The sequence below is a fragment of the Gymnoscopelus microlampas genome, assembly GCF_963454915.1.
Source record: "Gymnoscopelus microlampas genome assembly, chromosome: 23".
NCBI classification, from domain to species: Eukaryota; Metazoa; Chordata; class Actinopteri; order Myctophiformes; family Myctophidae; genus Gymnoscopelus; species Gymnoscopelus microlampas.
Genome location: NC_139960.1, coordinates 25,394,024 through 25,416,147, shown reverse-complemented (window position 1 = coordinate 25,416,147; position 22,124 = coordinate 25,394,024). Strand labels below are relative to the sequence as shown.

Genomic DNA, 22,124 nt, shown 5'->3' with positions numbered 1-22,124 from the left:
TTTTCTACGATTGTGTGTTTTCTTCAAAACTGTTTTTTCTACTACTCCCACAAACTCTATCCAAAACTCACAGAAACCGGTACACGTCATCTCTGGGGTCATGTGATCAAGATGCATGAGTCAGACTTTTCAGATCCCATTCCAATTGGCTAAGACTGCCTTCCAAAGTTTGCGGTAGGCAACCGGGCCTGGCGGAGACCTGTGCTCCAGTCTTCTAGATGGCTGGCGACATTGGAGCCGCGCTGTAAATAAACTGCATTGGATTCTGTGTGCAAGGGCCTTCGTACATTTGTCAGTTAAAGTATTTTCTAATAAGCTTAGTTTTTGTATTCTGTCCTAGTGCCTCCATTCAATGCACAAGAACTAACATAATAACATTTATATTATTATTTAAACAGAGATCAATCCCTTATAAATATTTTAAAAATGAACAAATGTATTTAATACTCACATAAAAACGTTTACACCGAAAAGCTAACGTTAGCATTTGAGATCTGATACCAACAAAATTTTAAAAATCCCATACAAATAATAAACAAGTCTGAATGTGCAAGTGCAACACTTCATAACACAGAACGAGATAGGGAAAACAGTACATTGACATAAAGTGATCTCTATTCAGAGCAAGTGGCAGGTTACAACAAAACAAGCAGTAGCATCCCTGGACTAAATATACTTGTCTTGTTGTGGGTTCACAGGCACCCTCAAACAGAATACGCCCGCCCACACGCACGCACACGGCGCACAGACAAACACACACACACACACACACACACACACACACACACACACACACACACACACACACACACACACACACACACACACACACACACACACACACACACACACACACACACACACACACACACACACACACACACACACACACACACACACACACACAGTGTATACCATTCTGTGTGCAGAATGTCCAAGTAGTTAAAGATACGGAGAGGCACAAGTGACAGATTTCCTGTCTTAATATGCATTCCTCTCTCTGGCGGTTGTGTTATTTATCTCCACATCTTCCTGGACCTTGTAAATCCACCAGTTGCTGAGGAAGACTCCCGTTTGTGAGGCTGGGCCCACTCTGGACTGTTTTTTATGTCGATGGACAGATGCCCAATTCTGGGGACATATCACAAAAGAAAATGTCAACTATTGCTGGCAAGTAAACTGTATGTGGGATTTACAGTATGTATATAAAGACAAAGACGCAGTGAATACATCACTCCACCAAAGATGGATTGGTTGCTCTGCCGTTGGGGCTACACTGGACGGGGTGGAGGATGTGGTGAAGGTGCGGGTAGGGCCAACCACTCCCAGCCCTCCACAGGGAGATTAAAGAGCGAGTTAGCGATAGGAAGGACTTATTCCTCTACCCTAGGATGAGGCTGGAGGGGCTTCGTCAGTACTTTGTGCCGTTTGTTATGAGAATGTATAACAAGGTATGCAAAGGGCAACGGTAACTGACTCTCTGTGACTTAGTAGCATTAAGATGGTGGGTGACTATTGTAACATCCATTCTGTTGTTACCTGTAACGTTACCTGTGGTCTGTGCTGATAGGCTGATAAACTATAGGCTTGCAATACAGTGCAATAACACGTACAAAACCACTTTTTTCAGCTGCACATGTTAAACAGTTTGATATCAAAAGGACTATTACGTGTGCTTCTACTAGTGTTGTGTATCTGATGTCACAGCTGTGTACTGGCCTATGTAGGCAAAACAACCAGACAATTTAAACAGATAATTAGTGAACATAAAAGTTCTATTCGGAGGAATGATCGGGACTATCCCGCCGCAGTTCATTTTAATGATTTTAAACTCAACATTTCTAGCTTTCATTTCACTGGTATTGAACACGTTCGCCTCCCCTACCTTGACGTTCTACTTAAACAGCGTGAAGCTGTATTGGATACATACACTACAAACCTTAACACCCAGGGACTTAATGATGAACTTTTACTCAATGTGATGCTATAATCAAATGGATTTTGATTATTGTTTCTTTTCACTCATTTTCTCCACTCCCAGGCACTACACATCATCTTTTGCCTGAACTGAGGAGTTTATTTGTCATAAAACTAAATAAAGAATTCTCTGTGCGTCATTTTATATATTTTGTATATTTGGTAGTGAGGTGTATTTTGATTAATTGATTTTTCATACATTGCGATGATCCACTGTCATTGTATATTGTGCTGAGTTACTTGATGTGTATTAACTGATTGTATACAGACTTTTCACATTATCCCCAATCAACAAGGGGTGACTGTGATTGGTTATTGAAGAACCCTGCTTTTGTATATATCTACTGTATGTTGTCACTACTTGTCAAGAGATGCCTGAAGAAGGTCTATTGACCGAAAGGTTGCCTGAATAAAGTTGTCCTTATTGTGCAAGTGTAGATGGTGTGCGGGTCATTTTATGGTATTCAAAACTTACTTTACACTGCTTCAGGTTCTGTACTAGTCAGGAGGAGTATAGAGCAGCGGTTCTCAAACTATGGGTCGCGAGGTTGCGGGAAAAAAAGCTCTGCTGGTTCTAGGCTAGAACCAAACTTCTAGCAACATATTTTGGTCAAATAAGCTAAATGCTTATGGGCGGGTGGTACAAATACATGGACCACGGGGGGTCGCCAAAAAAAATCCCTCATAACATGGGGTCGTGGTATAAAAAAGTTTGAGAACCCCTGGTATAGAGTGTCTGTATTGTATACTTTTATATTCATTGACATCGTCTCTTGTTCTGCATGATTGTATAGGCCCTATACAATCGTGATTGTATGTGACGGCTTTGAAGGTTGATATGTCCCAGCAAAGCATTAGGGTCCTTGACATGAAAATGTTTGAGAACCACTGCTCGAGTGCCAACCTGTGACTAGTTTTTCTAGTTGGGTGTAAAGAATAGCACAGACACTGTTAGTAGGGCTTTTAGACTGTATTCCTACCTTACACTGCCTGCTGAAGAATCACTGACCCCTGCATTTAGTCTACTACTAATTACTACCCTGTTCATTTTATGCATTTTTTTATATTCTAGAGGGAAGACCAACTCTTTTTTTTAACATAGTTGATTCTTTCGGACTCTCCAATAAATAGTGGATTTCTAATCAATCCTTTTGATTCACAAAAAGATAATACAGGCTATCGCCACCCCTCTCATGGCGAGTCAGTTAGGCATGACCAACAATGCAACCACACACAAACAAGCCAAAAAGTCTAATAACAAGGATTCATTGACCATATCTAAACAAGGGGATACTCAAATTAGCTAATAAGGAATTGTATGAATGAATAAATGTCACTTCTTTAACTGAAGTATTTTTAAGGTGACGAATAATTTGCGTCAACAAAAACTCAATGACGTTTTTTTTGTGCTTTTGATGTTTTTTTTTAAATGATCTGGCACTATAATATTACCTGCGGACTGAGTAATGATCTAGTGATCTAGTACCATGCTAGCCTGGTAAACCCTCGCGGTGGTGGAATTGAATTTCATTTTCATTCAGCAGACCTGAAAATTTTATTTAATTCTGCGACCGGGAGGGTTTGCCAGGACTGGACACTCTTGGTTCAATCAGTCACTTGAAAAAAACAACAACATTTTGTATTCACCAAAGACAAATTCTTCTAATGTTTTTTATGTTCACCTACCTACATATAAAACCACAGACAGCAGTGGGGAAATGTGTGCAGTTTGATGTTCTGATGATCTAGAAGTGGTCATTGCTCTCTGAGTCTGTCCTCTCACCTGTGACATCCAGGGATTCGTCAGTCAGAGGGTCAGAGCTCAGGTACTTGCTTCCCAATATATTCAGTAGCTCTTCAAAGAACTTACACTCTAGTTTATCTCCTCCGCTCCTGGAAATATAAAACACAAAGTAATCACAATTGATTCTAATAATGACAGTAAGATACTTAATCCATTACATTTTACATTACATTTTACATTACATTACCGTCTAGCAATCTCCAATCATTTAGCCTCCACCCCATTACACAAGAGATGGAACCGCATATCGTCTCAGTATTAGGACCATGCTCAACTCACTGAGCTACACAGTAATAATCTATACAAAAAGTTTATAATGATATATAATGTGACACCAGGCTACAGCTGAAGCGGCTGAACCTACAACCTACTGTATGACCTTGAGGCGTAACTGGACAGTTATTCTATGCGCTCTTACGGTGTGCCTTCGCAGAACTGTCTGAAGTTCGCCTTCAGCCTCTTGATCCGGCTCTGACACTGCTGGGCTGTGCGGTGGTATCCCTGGCTGGTCATGGCCTGAGAGATGTGGGCATAGGTGTTTTTGTGCTTGGTGCTGCTCTTCAGATCCCCCTGGACCTCCTCGGTGCCCCAAATCTGGAGCAGAATCCTGGTCTCGCTGTCGCTCCATGGCAGCTTTGCCGTCCCATCGGTCATCAACTGGTTAGCTGGATTCATAAAGTAGGAAATGGTAAAGCCAATAGAATGACTGTTTTTAAAGTACAGGTGAAATTATACGTATTCAGATTAATCAAAGCGTAAACAACAGAGCCTTCTTCTGATCAACGTCAAAATATTCATCAAATTATCTACACCTGTTGCCAAGCAAGATAAACCATGTGCCAATACACTAATGCAGTGGTTCTTTTTCATGTCAAGGACCCCCAATTTGACACTTATTAGCCCGCGGACCCCCATTTGTAAAGATAAGCCAGGTTTTTACGGCTCTAGCAGTGATTCTCAATCATTGTAATTTAAAGCCCCCCCAGTTTGACATGCATTAGGCTACGGACCCCCATTTAATGGCATTTCTATCTCTGGGACCCCAATTCATATTGTAAAATCAATGTTAATTGAACTCTGAGAGTGTACAAATGGAACCAAATGGACCCGTTAGCTGGGGACCCCCTGGTATCCCCTCAAGTACCCCTGGCCACCCACTGGGTACCCACTTTGAGAACCAATGCACTAATGAACACAACACAGAAATCCCTCTGACCACAACACACAATGTAGCAAGATGTGTATCGTAGATCCCACCTTGTCATCAGTGACACCTGGACTTGCTTAGATAATTAATCCTGTTATGTCTGCTCTTTAAATAAAATATTATATGTGGACAAATGTGCCACACAATTAGCTTATTCCATGCAACCTTGGAAAGGCCCGCCGACAGGATCTCTGGGGTGGGGGGAAAGCATTTTCTCTCTTTCCCATCAAATCCCAAATGGTTGATGATTGAGGTAATCGTATAACTACATAGTCTCATGGGACCAGACTGTCTTGTCAAAGTGATGTGTCACCACAGCAACCATAGAAGCACTTGCAGTAAGTACAAGCACATTATTATCACATTTCTCTGATAATAATGTTGGGAATTACTTGATTTTAACAATTACAAAAGCACCTATTCAAACTATGCATCTTTTGTTTTATGTAACTGCAAGTGAAACCACTGTAAACAACACAAGTCTTCCCACCTACATGTTTTTCACATCTAGTGGGAGCATAGAGCTGCCTCCCCTGAGAGTAGAGCACATGGAATGATATTCCTTCTAGTTTAGGTTGCAAGCACTGTGATCTGCAGAATGTAGTTGTTCGTATAGATTAGATTAGAATAGATTGTCGCAAAGCGGTAACACAATGTTCTGCTTATTTCAGAAAACAACCTATAACTACAATATTATCTAAAATGTAACTTCATTAATCAAATACTTTTGGGGATGGCAGTGGCCTAGGAGGTAGAGCAGCCACTTGGGAATCAGAAGGTTCCCTGTTTGAATCCCTTCCCCCTGTGTTAGTGTCAAAGTGTCCTTTAGCAAGACACTTAACCCTTAACTTCTCCCGAGGAGTAGGTTGGTGCCATACATACATGCATCCTCCACCATCGGTGTGTGAATGTGTGTGTGTGAATGGGTAAATGTAATATCCAGTTGTCCAGAACCACCGATCCAACGAATATTCCGATATATGGGCATATGACATCAGGGATCTCCATATATAGGCATAAAAGGGACAAAGACCGACAGATACAGATATCGCCATATTAATATGGGCATAAAAGGGACAGGGTAGACAGACAGAAACAGACATCTCCATATATGGGCACAAAGGGACACAGACAGACAGATACAACGGGTACTCTGACAAAGCCCCCAACACTATGACTCAGACATAATGGTCGGATCGGCAGTGCGACGTAGGTGTGAGGGAGTTCGGGTGGCATAAAATATGGAAATATGATATTATATGATCTCATATTATCATATTATATTCAGCTGTCATGCAATTAAATAGTGTGTTGAATGGACTCACTTTTCTTCTGTTGGGTGTCCTGGGTGGGCTGGGTGCGACCTGCAGGCTCCTCTGTGATGGAGGTCTCTCCGTCCATTGCGGTCGTCTTCAGCTCCCTGGTGAAGATCTCCTCCATCTGCTCATAGAACCTGAACTCCTCCCTGGAGGCGACAGATACCTCACAATCAGTCAACTTAAACCCAGAACCTTCCATAACCAGTAGTGGAAAGTAACTAAGTACATGTGCTTAAGTACTGTACTTTAGTTACTAGTTACTTTCAAGATTTGAATTATTACAAAACATACATTAACCCCTTCAGCCCTATATACATTTCAGCCATTTGAAAATAGCCGATCTACAAGCTCACAATGCGTTGCGACGCATTGTGAGATTGTAGATCTGCTATTTTCAAAAGATTGTTATACATTTGAAAACTTGATATGCGACATTCTGCATAATGACTACTTTTACTTTCAGTACATTAAGTACATTTTGATGCCGATACTTTTGTACTTTTAATCAAGTACATCTTCTATTCCAGACTTTTACTTGTAACAGAGTATTTCTGCATTGCAGTATTGATACTTTTACTTAAGTAGAGTAATTGAGTACTTTTTCCACCACTGTCCATAACCTGAACCTTTCCAGACAAATGGATATTATGAATAAAAACCAACAGATCCACACTGACTTGTCATGGAGGAAGGCAGACTTGAGGCGTTTGATGCGTGTGTAGCACTGCTCTGACGTCCTGGAGAACCCGTGAGCCTTCATCCTCTGGGAGATGAAGTCAAAGACATGGCGGTTCTTCAGGCAGCCCCTCAGGGTCACCTGGATCTCGTCCTCGCCCCACATCTCCAGCAGCACCTGGGTCTCCAGGTCCGACCACGGCTGCTTCCTGCTCGACTCCGCAAGCAACTGACTGGTGGAGGCCTCATCAGCTGGAGGGAAGAGAGCTTAGTGGCTTTATGTCGATGTGTCTGTCCTTGAGCAAGACACTGAACCCCGATGAACAGGTTGGTGCCTTGCATTGCTTGCATGGTGTGTGAATGGGTGAATGTAATGGACATTGTAAAGCCCTTTGGAAAAGGTCACTATACAAATGCACAATTCCCCTTTATCTACCAGTTAGAGATGAGTGGAGAAGAGAAGTGTCTAAGTAGTCTATAAGGAGGCAGAACTTAGTTAACCTGGAAACACATTCATTAAGAAAGATGTGCTAAAAGACAAAATTATAATTGTATGTTAAAATAAAAACAGAATAGAGACCAGGGGCCTCATTTCTAAAACTGTGCTTCAAGCCAATTATGCTTACATTTTCAGTTCATCCACAACACGTCGCCAATTCCCACTCAAATCAATCTCTAATGCCTTAAAAACATTTGTTTGAAGGACTTACACACATCAGTGTACAGGGTGTCTCCACGTGGCTCTGTATCATCTACATCAGTGTAGAGATCTCCAAGAACAGGCTGCAGCACCTGGTAGTATCTGAACGCCATGGGCTCTCTTCCACTTCTGGACAACAGCAGCAAATGGACAAATGGTAACAGCAGTGAGCAAAATTGCACTTTAGTAGGAAAAAACAAACAAATTATACGGTGTGTGTGTGTGTGTGTGTGTGTGTGTGTGTGTGTGTGTGTGTGTGTGTGTGTGTGTGTGCCACACTAATCAATCCAATCAATCACTCAAATGATCACACCTGTGGCTGTTACAGCAGCATCTGTATAACTTCCTCAGTCTCTTGATCCTGGAGTGGCACTGCTCGGCTGTCCTTGGGTGGCCAATGGCAGTCATCTTGTCCGCTATGTCAGCGAAGATGTGTCCGTTACGGAGGCACGTCTTGAGGCCATGCTGCACGTCGTCTGCTGCCCACAGCTCAATGAGAGCCAGCGTCTCCAGCTCTGACCACGCTGCATGTTTGGCCCCGTCTGTTCCTGCTGCTTTAGGCGGAGAACAGGGCCAGGAGGATTGTGACTATTGATTCATTCATTCAGCAGTATTGTGTCCCCATGTCCCCAGTATTATAGAGACCCACTCACTGATAGCACAGGAAATTCTAATGAACCTATATAAAGAGCCTAAATATAAGGTTCATTAGTAGTAGCATTACCAATATTGTTAAAATATACCAGTGGTAGTGGTAGTAGGTAAAGCAAGCAAACATTATATTTTAATGACATTATTATTATCATTATTCAAACAAAGTCTCAAAGTCATGTTATTGTTGTATTTCAATGCAATGTAAAGCATTGATTGATTGATTAAGAAAAGTCTACTAGTCTCAGGAAAAGAGATTGATTTACAAACCAAAACTCTGACTTATTAAACATGCAATCATGTTTAACCAGCAATGTATTTTATCCCTCCCCTTTCATGTCATACCATCAATAGGACCACAATGGAAATAAGCATTCAAGGCCTTTTGACTAAATGTGTGCAAGTAGATGTTTGTACATGTGTTTGTTGTCAATAAACAAATCGATTCAATCAATCAATCAATCAATCAATCAATGTACCTGAGTTCTGGTCGGCTTCTTCATCTTGCTCATCGTATTCATCCATAGAAACGGCCTCCTGACCCAGGATTCTTTCCAACTGCTTATAAAACTTATACTCTACTTTGTTTATCCCACGCCTAGAAACAACAGCAGACATACGCCAGATGTTTGTTATCAATAAATATTAGATAGATTCAATCAATGTAATGAATTATTAGATTGACACAGACAGACAGACAGACAGACAGACAGACAGACAGACAGACAGACAGACAGACAGACAGACAGACAGACAGGACAGACAGACACAGTGATCCAGACAAACAAACAAACAAATGGAGACAGACAGGACATTTTTCTCCTCAAACTATATTTTTACAGTGTGAATATATAATCCACGGAAGTGTATTGCTGCCATGTCAAGAAAAAAGAAAAGAAATTCTAGCGTAATTCTGGTTTTAACAACATATCAGATACGCTGCGCATTTCAGGATTAAATAAATACAATATAGTTTTAACAAGATACATATCACTTTTTAACTTATAATACCTTATAATGTGATAAGTAGGGCTTTTATCATCCAACTGGGTGAATATCCAGCTGAAACCAACTTCACCACGGTCCCCTTCCCCTACACATCAGATCGCTACTATGTGCAGCGGCTGAGAGTTAATTTTTTTTTTTAAATTAACTCTCTGCATTACACTATTATGTTCCGTTTATAATGTTTGTAATTTTAAAAAGAAAACTGTACAGGTGTGACTATAGTTGAAATTAGCTTGCTACCTTGTAGGACTGCATAAAAATAAATATTTTAAAAAAATCAACAAAAAGAAAATTGAAAATCATTTCTTTTTTTAAAAAATTTGACTACCAAGTACCAACAAGGTCGAGTGGTGGTTATACTAGTCGACTAGTTGGTGAAAGCCCTAGTGATAAGTAAAGGTATCACGTTATATCTCGTTCCCCCTGATATGGCAGCAATACATACGCATCCGTAACAACCCTATAGAAATATAGTTTATCATCATATAAACAGGCTTTGCAACAGTGCTCACTTCTTCTTGTCGTAACACTGTCGGAAGTTGTTTCTCACTGACTTGACCTTCCAGCGACACTGATCGGGTGTTTTGGCGTGTCCAAGGTCATGCATCCTCTCCGCTATGTCGCTGTACACGTGGCCATTGTGAACCACACCTCTCAGTGACCGCTGAACCTCCTCATCGCCCCAGATGTCGATCAGAGCGAGGGTATCTGCATCTGACCAGGAGCCTGATGCAGCCTTCTCTGATCGAACACTGATTTCTAAAGACAAATACGGTATGATCAGTGCCTCGATCAGCGTTGGTTTGGCGTGACATCAATCATGCATTAACATTTTACAGATAATGTCTGTTCAGATTCAGAATTTGCATTGCATAAGCTAGCTTTTTTGGAAGTTCATCTTTTCTTATCTGCTGTGAGTTTATGCATGGGGTGCTGAAGCTTATTGCTGCTGTCTGGCAGAAACCTCATAACTTCAACTTTGTATGTTTTTATATAAATTAATGCCCTACTTTGTAGTCTACTGCAGTGTCACACAAAAGGAGCAAAAATAGAGCTCAAAACACGTCTTTTTTGTTTTTAAGTGAGAGTGGTGGGTTTTATAATTATTGAACTAATGAAAAGTATTAACAATATCTTGTGACTAATTAATTGGACATTGGATCCAGTTGAACACAGGTTCTTTTCCCAATTTTCTGAAAAGTACCAGTGTTGGACATACAAGGTTTCCATCCGACAGCAACATTATGCAAGAGCCAATTATAATGGTGTCCTCATTTTCCTGGTTATCTGAAGCAGAAACCTTTCAGCTGTTAGGTCATCCTCATCTAAGAGGTACTGTAAAATGCTACTACTAAGCACTACAGCACTGAGCTTATGAGGAAGGGGAGGATTTCATGTACCTTCTATGGAGCCGTCATTGGATCCATCCTCAAATATTTCAATGGAGTCCGAGAGCAGAGTGGATGAAGATGACGGCTGTTTCTCCAGGATCTGCTCCAAGAGGTCGTAGAACTTAAAATCCACCCGATCAGTCCCTGATGAGCTGAGGACAGCGAAGCGACAGGTGCACAGTGTTAGACGCAACTAGGGGTGCAACAGTTAATCAAACTAATTGATTTAATCAATTATGAAAAAAGTAATTGATACAAATAATTGGGGATGTCATTGTTTAAAATAAGTTAAAACATTTTTTTATCTTCATTAATTGGCTAATGGGAGGACCGGCGGGCCAAGTCGTCGTGCTCATGTAACTAAGACTCAGCCATAACCTCATCCTTCCGATTGCAGCTATGTCCAAATATGCCTCATCCTTCCGATTGCAGCTATGTCCAAATATGGAGTGTGTTGTCTAACCTCGATGTGTCGTCATGGCACCATGCGCAAACAAACAATGTGCTGATACTGTATGTGACGGGCGCGTAGAGACCCGAACTCTAGTAGAGAAAATTGCCTATCGACAAGCTCACGATGTGTCGAATCCCGACAACGTTGTGTGAGCTTGTGGATCTGCCATTTTCGGAGATCTGCTTGTAGATCTGCTATTAGTTGCAGCCCTAAGACGCACACATAAAATTTGGCTACGAACCAACACTTCAAGATGTGTCTCCAAGATGACACAGAAATGAACAGTCAAATGTAGAATTAACCTCATGCTGTCCTGACACTGACGGTAGCTAGCCTTTAGCCGTTTGATCCTAGTGTGGCACTGGTCTGGACTGCGGCAGTAACCACTGGCACTCAGCTTCTCGGATATCTGGGAGAAAATGTGTCCGTTGTGAGGGCGGCGTCTGAGGTTTTGCTGGACCTGATGGTGGGGTGAGAAATATGTGGGTTTTGTATGGATACTGCAAAATACTGATCTTCTATATAAACCGTAATAGTGATGAAGATTCATAATGAAATATAGTGATCTATATTGAAACTAGAGCCACAAATATGAAGTCTGGAAAATGTCCATGGGAAACAGGTCGGGACATTGTCCGGTGTTGCCCTTTCACACATGTAGCACAGAACTGTGTCATACCTGGTGGTCTCCCCAGAGCTCCAGGAGGATGACAGTCTCTCTGTCTGTCCAGGGCACTTTCTTCCTCTCCTCCTGTGCACCGACAGTAACATCTACAGATAGACACACTATATTTTTAAAAAGATCTAACAACCGTGATGATGGAATATAAGCCAAGCAACCTTTTTAGCCCATGAAAACAATTTAATAAAAATCCAATAAATCAAGATGCAACACCTACATCCTTTTGAGAGTGGATAGTTTACAATGGTGAGTAGAGTACAGCTATTTGAGACAGATTGAGACATACCCATTTCCTGGTGCGAGTATGCGGAATAGACCTCCTCTGACGTCGACTCTTCCAGCTCCAGCTCTGTGTTGTCTCCCAACACCACCAGCGAGGTTATCTCCTTCCTCAAAATCCTCTCCAGCTGATCATAAAACTTGCACTCCACTTGCTCGCGTCCCTTCATGCTAAAGTTTGAGGGGAAGGGGAGCAGAGACACTGAGACTGAAGGCAAAGTGAGAAGTCTGAGAGCCTGCACACAGAAAAATAATGGTTCTTCAATGTTCTACAAAACAGACATTAACCAATGATGCCCTATTTCATACGTGCGAAAACAGCCATTCTACAGTCCAAGTTTCTAATACAGGCCTTTTACTTGGTAAAAGAGTATTTAAAAATTGTGGTACTGCTACTTTTACTTAAGTAAAAAATCCATCTTCCATCACTGCAACCCACATACTTGTTCTCATAGCACTGTCTGAAGCTCGTTTTCAGCCTCTTCACTCTGGTCTGGCACTGTTCTGCAGTTCGGGAGAAGCCGTGGGCGGCCATCTTGTTGGAGATGGCTGCGAAGATGTGTCCGTTCCGGTGCATAGCCCTCAACTCCTGCTGCGTAGCGTCCTCACCCCAGATGTTGATGAAAATCTGAGTTTCCAAGTCAGTCCACGGGACACTTCTGGTTCCTAGAATGTGAAAAAAGCACACAATAACCCTTCATAATCCAGAATTCATTTCCAGGGTCATTTTTTATCACTAGCACATAAGACTATAAGTTCCAGTGCTGTACCCCATGCACTACACTTGATATATTTTTTTAACCTGCACCTTATGTCTAACCTCATGTACCTGCTACTTTATGCACCTTAAGTCTAACCTCATGTACATACCTGCTACTTTTTACACCTTGGGCCTTAACTTAAGACCTGGAGGCATGGCCAATGCTGTTTGGCTACTCAAAATAGCCAAACGGCATTGGCCACGCCTCCAGGTCTTAAGTCATAAGACCTGGTCATAAGACGCACAAAATAGGGCCCCTTACTGTATGTCTAATCCTTATGTACATACACCTGTACCTGCTACTTTTTTATGCTATATGTATCAATGTGCATGTCTTCTCCTTGCTCTCCGCCCCCTTTTTCCTGAAAACTGCGAATGATGGGGCTTCATTCTTTTAACTATGAATTCATGTCCAGTTGATAAGCTGTGCTGTAAATGAACTTTCATGGATTCGATCCTCAGCAACAGTGTTGGTTGACAGTTACTTCAGTTAAATTACACTTTTGATGAACAATGCTTGTTAAAAGTGAGTGTGATGAAGTATTAATTCAATTGGATACATCTGGATAAAGTAACACCCCATGGGCTCCACTGGAGCCATCGAGCCTTGCGTTGCGTTGTGTCAGAATCAGCGACAGCCGTCGCCCAGATAACATTTACTTTGTAATCAATGAAGGTACTCCACTGCCGACATTGCTTAGGCTTTACATTGCAAAAACATCTGTTGGGATTAAGCTGTAGCTGCAACAAAGCTCTGTGTGGGTGGTGAGCCCAAAATCGTGGGTGGTGAGCCCAAAATATCTTCTGCCCGGTTCTCCTCAGTGCCTGCAGCAATTGATCTGAATTTGCACACAGCCATTCACCATTACCATGTGCATGGAACAGCGAAGACGGTTTTTCGCTTTCCCCAAATGTCAGCTGTTTGTTAGCGTTTTTGTGTTCGCTGGCTCCCGGGTTGCCAAATCATGTGCGCATAACCCCCCACGGGTATGGTCTAGTATACATAATTCACAAATATTCATCCGAGAAGAAAAAGAAAAGAAAATGCGCTCTACCTATTGGAGTAGATCGAACATCAAATTGACAACGTCGATGACGGTGACTCAACGCAACGCAACACAACGCACCTGGTGGGGCCAAGATGCAAGATTGTCAATGGCATGACAAATATGTTGTAAAAAAATATATTTAAACCAATGTCTTCTTGGCCTGCGTGTCCCAGGACCTGCCAGTCTTCAGGTCCCTCCTGAAGTTCCCCAGGCGTCCCCTCCTCTACTTCGTAGGTCACCTCAGAGACTAAGGCGGAGGAGGTGCCAAGTACTCGCTCCAACTGCTCATAGAACTTACACTCCAGTCGGGGTTTTTCTGTGGTACTGGATTGGAGAAGAATCACATTGTTGTTTATCAAATAATAATAATCTACACCATCATCATCAGTCGTGATCAAGTCACAATATGAAACCGAAAACTCAATAACATCTCAATATCTGACATAAGTTACAATTTTGTTGTCCATCTTAAAACAAAAACAAAAACAAACGTTTCTTTAAAAGTTTAAAATAAGGTAACTTATGACTGAAATGACTGAATAAATTAACCCATTGCATCCTTTAATCATTAGTGTGACATGCAGCCACCTGTTATTGTGCAGACACTGTCTGAAGCACTTCTTCAGCCGTTTGATTCTGGTCTGACACTGCTCCGCCGTCCTCCTGTGTCCCCTTTCCGCCATCTTTTGGGAGATGAGTGTAAAGACGTGTCGGTTCTTCAGAGAGCCCCTCAGGACACTCTGAATTGACTCCTTCCCCCAAATGTCCAACAGGCTGAGGGTCTCATCATCTGACCAGGGGACCTTGGTGTCTGTCCCCATGGGGTACAAGGACCCCTCGGAGTCTGAAATGACACGAGGAGGCGGTGTGTTGACGATGTGGATGATTATGGACGGTGTGTGTAGATAGAAAGAAAGAAAGAAAGAAAGACAAACAAATAAAAATCCATTAATGGTCTGTACATACCTGTGTATTCTCCCCATATGGAGATAAGAGGTGAATCACCTGAGCTGTTGATGTTCACTGGTGCATCTCTGTAAAGGAGGAACAAAGATCTCAGTGAAGAAAAGTTTCGCAGGTTCACATATGTGCCTTTGCCACACATGTACATACGTGTGCTGTTTAACACTTCACCTGCCAGAGTTATTTCAGATTTTTTGCTGTTGTCTGCCAGAGATTTTTCATTGAAATTAAAAAAGTACTCAGGAGCCGAGATACAGAATTTTTAAGTTTTGAGTTAACAAGTAAGTGGATGGGAGTCTAAATCTTCGAAAAAGCATATCTCCTTGGTCTTTGGGTCAAATTGAAAAAAACAAACACCATTGTCTCAAAAAAAATTTTTTTTTTTTAATTTTTCAATAGAACGCATTTATGCGATCTTGGCGGCCAAGTGCGCTATTTAATAGATCGCATTTATGCGTGATTGGCAGGAATTGAGTTAAAATGCAAGCACTGAATCAGAATCAGAATCATCTTTGATTTCAAATTACAGGTTACGGGTGAAAAGAAGTCAGACCTTTCTCTTTCATTGTCCAATGTCAATACGAGAGAATTCAGATGTTCCTGTGGTCCTCAAGGTATTCACAGGGTAAAGGAAAACCCAGCAAAATAATAAATATGGACAAAAGCTAAGAACATTATGTGACGGGTCTGAATCAATTTTTTTGTGCAAAACTCACAGGAACACGGACGCCTCAGTGCAACGCTTTGACGGAACCTCAAAGTCTCCACTCGACTTCCTCTTCCTCAGAACCCTCCCTCCTCGGATGCTGTGCTCGCTGTCATTGACTGCCAAGTCACTCCCCCCAGATGACACCAGGTTTAGGGGGCTCGCCGTGTCACACACGACCAAGCTTTGAGCTCTTATCTCGTTCTCGGCCGAGGACCTCGTCTCCTTCAGCGAGTGTCGGATCAGGTCAGACGTCATCCCTGACCCCCTGTCCACGACCACCTGGTTGATGAGGACGTCTGAAAGTTCTTCTTTCTCCAGATGTGAGGGGACATCGGAAGGAAGGACCAGTCGGGTCATTGGGGGCACGGACAGGGAGGACAGGATGCATGATTCCATGGGCAGTAGTCCGGGATCTGAAACGCAAAGAAGAGAAACAGGTTAATCGCAAAAAACGAAGCTAAGCTAAGTACCCGGCTTGAAGTAGACAGAGAAAATAGGGAATTGCTGTATAAACCGGAATTATTTTAGTCCTACAAATATAGCTCTATTTAGAAGACAATCTTCTACCCTCACCACAGGGCATAGAACATTTTAATGGTTTCCTTCCTAAATGTCTCTCGCACGCACGCACGCACGCACGCACGCACGCACGCACGCACGCACACACGCACACACGCACGCACGAACATTATGTAAATTTTTTTTTATCCACAATAGATCTCTCTTGTTCAAGAATCACACTCAGTTATAACTATTGATTTTCGGAAACATCAACAGCATAAACTGGCAAAACAAAACAAAAACTACCTTTCTCTTCAATGTGGTTTCTGCGCTGTTCTAACACAACCTTCATGTCTTCTGGTGGAGAGAATGACTTCAAGCAGTCATCTAGGAAGGAAGGGCTATCTCCCAGCCATGCAACCATCTGTGAAGAAAGATGTAGGTATTAATAATATTTTTGGATTACTTTTGATTACATTATGACCAATGCAACCTATAATTGAATGGTCAAATAATAAATGCGTTATTATTACGAGGGATGCACAATATTCACATTAGCTCTTGTGATCATTCTCTGCAAAATATAGCAATTCTTCGCACTACGGATGTGTGGAAGAGCGTTACATATTGGGATGTTGGATGGTATGGTCTATGGTGGCTTATTAAGTTTGCTATTCAACCATTGTGTCTTCCTTCCTCTTCACATGATGAAGCTGAACAGTTATTGCAAAAGGTTTTTGTCTTCACTTTCAGAGACTTAATAATAATAACACCATAGAAATTGTCTCCTTTGTAGGTAGGTTGACAAGAGCTGTTTTTTCCAACGTGGTTGGCATATAATTAATACGTCATCATAGCACAACATATCAGGAATAATTTTGATATCGGCCGATACTTATGATGACTGATATATTGTGCATAATTAATTGTTACTGTAATAATAACAATAACAATACTAATTACAATAACAACAACAACATCATCGTCATCATGAAAGTTGAAGGTCGTTTGCTGAACCCCACCTGTGTGAAGTCGGGGACAGGCAGAACTTCTTCCAGTCTGGATATAAACTCCCACACTAATATCTCTAATGCAGTGTTGTACTTAGAACCAAAGTGTGCAGGGAAGATCTCCTGATTGGATTGAGAAGAGAGAGAGAGAGAGAGAGAGAGAGAGAGAGAGAGAGAGAGAGAGAGAGAGAGAGAGAGAGAGAGAGAGAGAGAGAGAGAGAGAGAGAGAGAGAGAGAGAGAGAGAAATGCACAGATGCAAATGTATTATTTTGTTCAAATTAAAGGTGAAGTAACGACACTGATTGAGGTCATGTCCTCGAAATGACCTTGGAGGTCCTTCAAGACACCTTTTTTTTTTTTTAATCTTTCAAATGCCACTACAGAATAACAGGGTGGAGATTCTAGCCTGTTAAAACATTAAATATAATAAAATAAAACATTAGTGATATGGAGGACATTTGTGACTGAATTGATATGCTTCAGCAGTAGTTCCCAACCTTTTTGGGAAGTACAGTTCAATACAAAGTCTGTTAAAAGGATTTTAAACCCAAGAAAGCCTATGGCTTCCTTTGTACTTAATTAATTATAAGGGGTTCTTACATCTGACAAAAGCTGAGACCACCCAGACACACACATACTTGTTTTTTTTCAGACAATCATGTTAACCACTATATACTTGTCTTATGACAAATAGCAAAAACAGCTATCTACAAGCTCGCAGCGCCTTGTGAGCTTGTAGATCAGCTGTATTACAGGATAGTAATAATGCAGTGACTCAAGGCACTGTTTCCCAAATAATGGGTCAGGGCCCACTTTTGGGTCACAAACACATTTTTATGGGTTGCGAGTAAAATACCCCATTTTCTTTTCTTTTCTTTTGCATTTCCTGCATTTCATTATTATTTAAAAAACATTTACAGAAAAGATATGACGAGCTCGTAGATCGGCTATTTTCACTATTAAATAGTGCTTTAGTGGTTAATTTACAATATGTGTTTTGTAAGCTTGGGTCCCGGGGAGACATCAAATGTATATTTGGGGTTTCCACTGAAAAGGTTTGGTAACCGAAGGCTTAAAGGACCTCAGCTATAAGAGCTCACCGTGAAGAAGTGCTCTCTCTCTGAGGGGTCATCCAGCAAGGTGTGGACCAACTCCACAAAGTTCACTTCAGACTCCTCCACCTGATTTATAGTCACCTGAAATGCACAGCGAAGAGCACGGGAGCGTATACATGCACGCACGCACACACCCACACACACACACACACACACACACACACACACACACACACACACACACACACACACACACACACACACACACACAGTATTTTACATGTGCAAAATAACAAGCAGTCAGACATTTAATCTGATAATGACAGGAATAAAATAACCTTAAAAAAAAGAGATTAAAGACAAAATATCCAGTAAAAACGCCTCCCCTAAGTTTATAACACATTATTCATTTTTTGCAAGCCTTTTATAATAATTATAATCAAGTCTTAATGGGACGTTGGTAGCTCCACAAAGTAAAACTGTATTCAAACTCACGACTCTGTAATAACCTTTGGATAAAAGAAGATGGCCACCAAACTGTGTGTTCTTACATGACTGTCCTTGGCGGTGCTGATGGGGGCCTTGATTCTGTCCAGGTGAGGTTGGATGGTCTGAAGATCCGCTGGGTTCTCACCCCGACACAGATCTAGAACCAGCTGGAATCAAATAGACAGCAATGCATCACACGACACACTGTGATACATATTTAGAAATCAGGTGGGACTATGTCATGCTGTCATTCCGTGAAAAAAAGACTATATGCTTTGTCTTTATGGGGACTTATGTCATAATCCAAGGAGTCCAGAGATTCTTTTTTTCTTTTTTACTGTACGACCTACGGTTCAAGAGTTGTAGGCCAAAATGTGATGAGGCCTGTTATAGGGCTGATCGGTCCAGCAGTGCTGGAGAAGGTGAGTGCGCAGCCACGCACACGCACACACACACACAGACACACACACACAGACACACACACACACACACACACACACACACACACACACACACACACACACACACACACACACACACACACACACACACACACACACACACACACACACACACACACGAAAACCTCCCTGTCGTTTGAGCCTGGCAGAGAAAATAAACCATCAGACAGACAGACAGACAGAGAGACAAATAGACCATCACTACTTTGTACCAACCCTGGCCCTCAGTCCCATGATGAGTTGGGCTCTCTGGCTGTAGCTCATCAACTCGGGAACCAGTTCTGTCACTGCGGTAATAAACTCCTCCAGCATCCCATAATGATCCACACGTCCCTGCTGCACGGCCTGCCACATTGCAGCTGAGAAAAGCTGCAGGGGAGGCGCCAGAAGGCGTAAATAGGAGACGGTGAGGTCATTACCTGGGACAGACAAGAAAAAGAAAGAGAGAAACCACTGAGTTGATGAGAATCAATCATGGTAGGAGCACAGGCGTCATGATCCAATTAAAGAATCCAGGGGAAACAGGGAATTTCTATTGTATGAGTTACAGGCCAAAATGTTAAGTGGCCTTGTATAGCACCACCATGAGGCCAATTTGAAAAGTGTGCACGAAAACTTTGATACTTTTGATGCGCACACACACACACACACACACACACACACACACACACACACACACACACACACACACACACACACACACACACACACACACACACACACACACACACACACACACACACACACACACACACACTTTTGAAATATGTATTTATGTCCACATAAACAGAAGTACAAGAATGCCTTGTACAAAGCGAATATAAGGCAGAACATTGTTACATACAATAATGTTGGCATACTTGTCAAACACAGCAGACAACAATCATGGGTAAAGGAAACAACGCCTCCTCCAAATTGAGCGGCTTCCTATAATAGCTGATATTGGACACACACACACACACACACACACACACACACACAATATCTCTGCCTCCCAGCCTGATGGAGATAAAAATAGATAAATAAGGGTATAAGAACAATTCTAATGTACCCAAATAAATGAATTAAATTAATTATTATTATTATCATCATTATTATTATATGAATAAGCGTGATATCCAAGTGACAGGGTTTCACAATCACGAGGTCTGTCTGTATCCAGTGGTGCCGATCCTGTGGGGTGCCTTGGGGCTAAAGCCCCTGTGAGAAATGACAAGCACCCCACCACAATCTCAGATTTGGGGCCCAGATTTACAGTACCATTACAATAGCTCGCCAATAGGCTCGGACAACCTGTCCACTCATAAGTGGGGTGTGCTCCTGTAGGCCAATGTATCATACATTGGCTGCCCCATTGGCATTCCCTTTTACCAAGCTACAAAAGCTATCGACTTGAGCAAATTACAGAGGTTGCATGAATGTGACTTGCGACCATATTGTAGCTTGCGACTAGCTGTTGAGTCTGTCTCTGTCTATCACACTCACTTGCTACAATTAAGTGATAGTCACAAATTGACACAGCCCCATGTAGAAATATCAACACAGCATTCTGGTGCTAGTAAAGGTTGGGAGAGTGTGATGTTACTGTAGTTTGGTCGTTTCATTAATTAATTAATTAAAACAATTCGCACGCGCACAAAGTATGTGGGCCGGGCCTTCATGAGCCCTAACGAGCGCGCACATAATTCGGCGCCTATGGTATCAGCCATGGACAAAAGTACCCCCCACAGATGTTACACTGACGTCGGTGACTTTTCGAATTCCGTGACCGAAGAGGTCGCTGTTTCGGGAGCAATTCGGATGCCCAGGATTAAATCCCCTTTATATTATACCTCTATGATTAAATCCCAACGTGACGTGACATAACTGTATCTATTACTATTATTAACACAATAGGTAAACATGAATACGGTGTTATTGTATGGGCAATTGCATCACACAAATGCTCAGAACAGCTTATATGTTTCATGTCAAAAAGACCTTTCTATTTTTGGTGGCCAGATCTACTACATGATGTCACCATTAGTTGTCCTAGATACGAACCACAATAAACGGCCTCACACACCAACCACATTATTTCCAGTCGAGCAGGCACCCGGTTCCCGTTATGCATGGTATAAAACTAAATGTTCCTCATTGATATTTTTGTCTTGTTATTACTTTAATTCTATTTTGCAGAATTGCAAAACAGCGTCCTCTGGAGTCACAAGATCTGACAAGTCACCCTTTTCCGGCAACCTGCAACGGGAAAAGAAAAGACACCCCCCAAAACCCCAAAATAACCGCCCCCTCTGGTTACTATCCGGCCACTTTTAAGAGAATTTGAGACTAGTGTGAAGTGAAGTGAATCACCCAATGGCCATTATTCCTATTGTTTTACGAGCGCACGTGATGGTCTGAAAGCAGAATGGCAGATTGCCAGATGAGATGATGATCAGATTACGACATTAAGTGAAATAACGACGTCGACGCGTCGTTTATGCACAGCAGAACAGAACCGTTCTCTTATTGTAAGTTACATGGTTCTCCGTATATGAATGTCTCGGTGATTAAAATGGCATGCACGCACCTCGACTGCAGTCACGTTCACTTCCGCGTTTCATTTTCCATCCAACAGAAATAAAGAAAACACATTAATGGCCCCCTTTGGCTTGCTCCGACCAGGGCGTCTTTTGTGATGGTTATTTTAGAATAAAACAGCGACCTAACGTCGGTTATAACACCAAACATTAGATATTCAAGCACATTTATAAGGAGAAATCATTGCAGATCACTGGGAAATAAGGTGCTTATTTCGCTGTAGATGTTGGAGGACGAGAATAAAAGATTCTGGTCTCCTCCGCCTCAATCCAGATCGGAGGAAACCCTCTTTCCTGGTTGGCTGAGGAAGACCTGAACCCGAGGCGTGCTTCGTCCTTCACGCCATTTGATGGCGCTATCTCCACGCAGCCACTTTGTTTTTTAAATCAGTTTGTTTGG

At 42.0% G+C, this 22,124-nt stretch overlaps 1 protein-coding gene across 4 annotated transcripts; it reads right to left on the bottom strand.

Moving 5' to 3' along the window:
- Nucleotides 1-755: 755 nt before the first annotated feature.
- LOC311039934 (uncharacterized protein) lies at nucleotides 756-21,972 on the bottom strand. 4 transcript variants are annotated; one of them, XM_084049960.1, is made up of 24 exons: nucleotides 21,715-21,972; nucleotides 19,362-19,564; nucleotides 18,747-18,851; nucleotides 18,241-18,336; nucleotides 17,152-17,262; nucleotides 16,436-16,553; nucleotides 15,636-16,041; nucleotides 14,923-14,990; nucleotides 14,545-14,800; nucleotides 14,102-14,280; nucleotides 12,591-12,813; nucleotides 12,155-12,318; nucleotides 11,866-11,957; nucleotides 11,489-11,646; nucleotides 10,742-10,884; nucleotides 9,854-10,100; nucleotides 8,813-8,931; nucleotides 7,996-8,236; nucleotides 7,693-7,811; nucleotides 6,985-7,234; nucleotides 6,314-6,453; nucleotides 4,200-4,446; nucleotides 3,761-3,870; nucleotides 756-1,131 (listed from the first exon to the last, which is right to left on the bottom strand). In XM_084049960.1, exons 1-24 carry the CDS (start codon nucleotides 21,746-21,748, stop codon nucleotides 1,106-1,108), a joined length of 3,855 nt encoding a protein of 1,284 aa, XP_083906086.1. In that variant the 5' UTR covers nucleotides 21,749-21,972; the 3' UTR covers nucleotides 756-1,105. The 4 variants fall into 4 exon arrangements, with proteins under 4 accessions (XP_083906086.1, XP_083906084.1, XP_083906085.1 ...); XM_084049958.1 differs by having other exon boundaries at nucleotides 756-1,098; XM_084049959.1 differs by having other exon boundaries at nucleotides 756-1,098; nucleotides 7,996-8,233.
- Between the last annotated feature and the right edge of the window lie 152 nt (nucleotides 21,973-22,124).

Coding starts and splice junctions, on each gene's coding strand:
- LOC311039934 (XM_084049958.1), bottom strand. CDS start 21,748: ATGAAACGCGGAAGTGAACGTGACTGCAGTCGAG. Junction 19,565..21,714: donor TGAACGTGACTGCAGTCGAG/GTGCGTGCATGC, acceptor TGTCTGTCCCAG/GTAATGACCTCACCGTCTCC. Junction 12,319..12,590: donor AGACAGTGCTATGAGAACAA/GTATGTGGGTTG, acceptor CTCAAACTTTAG/CATGAAGGGACGCGAGCAAG.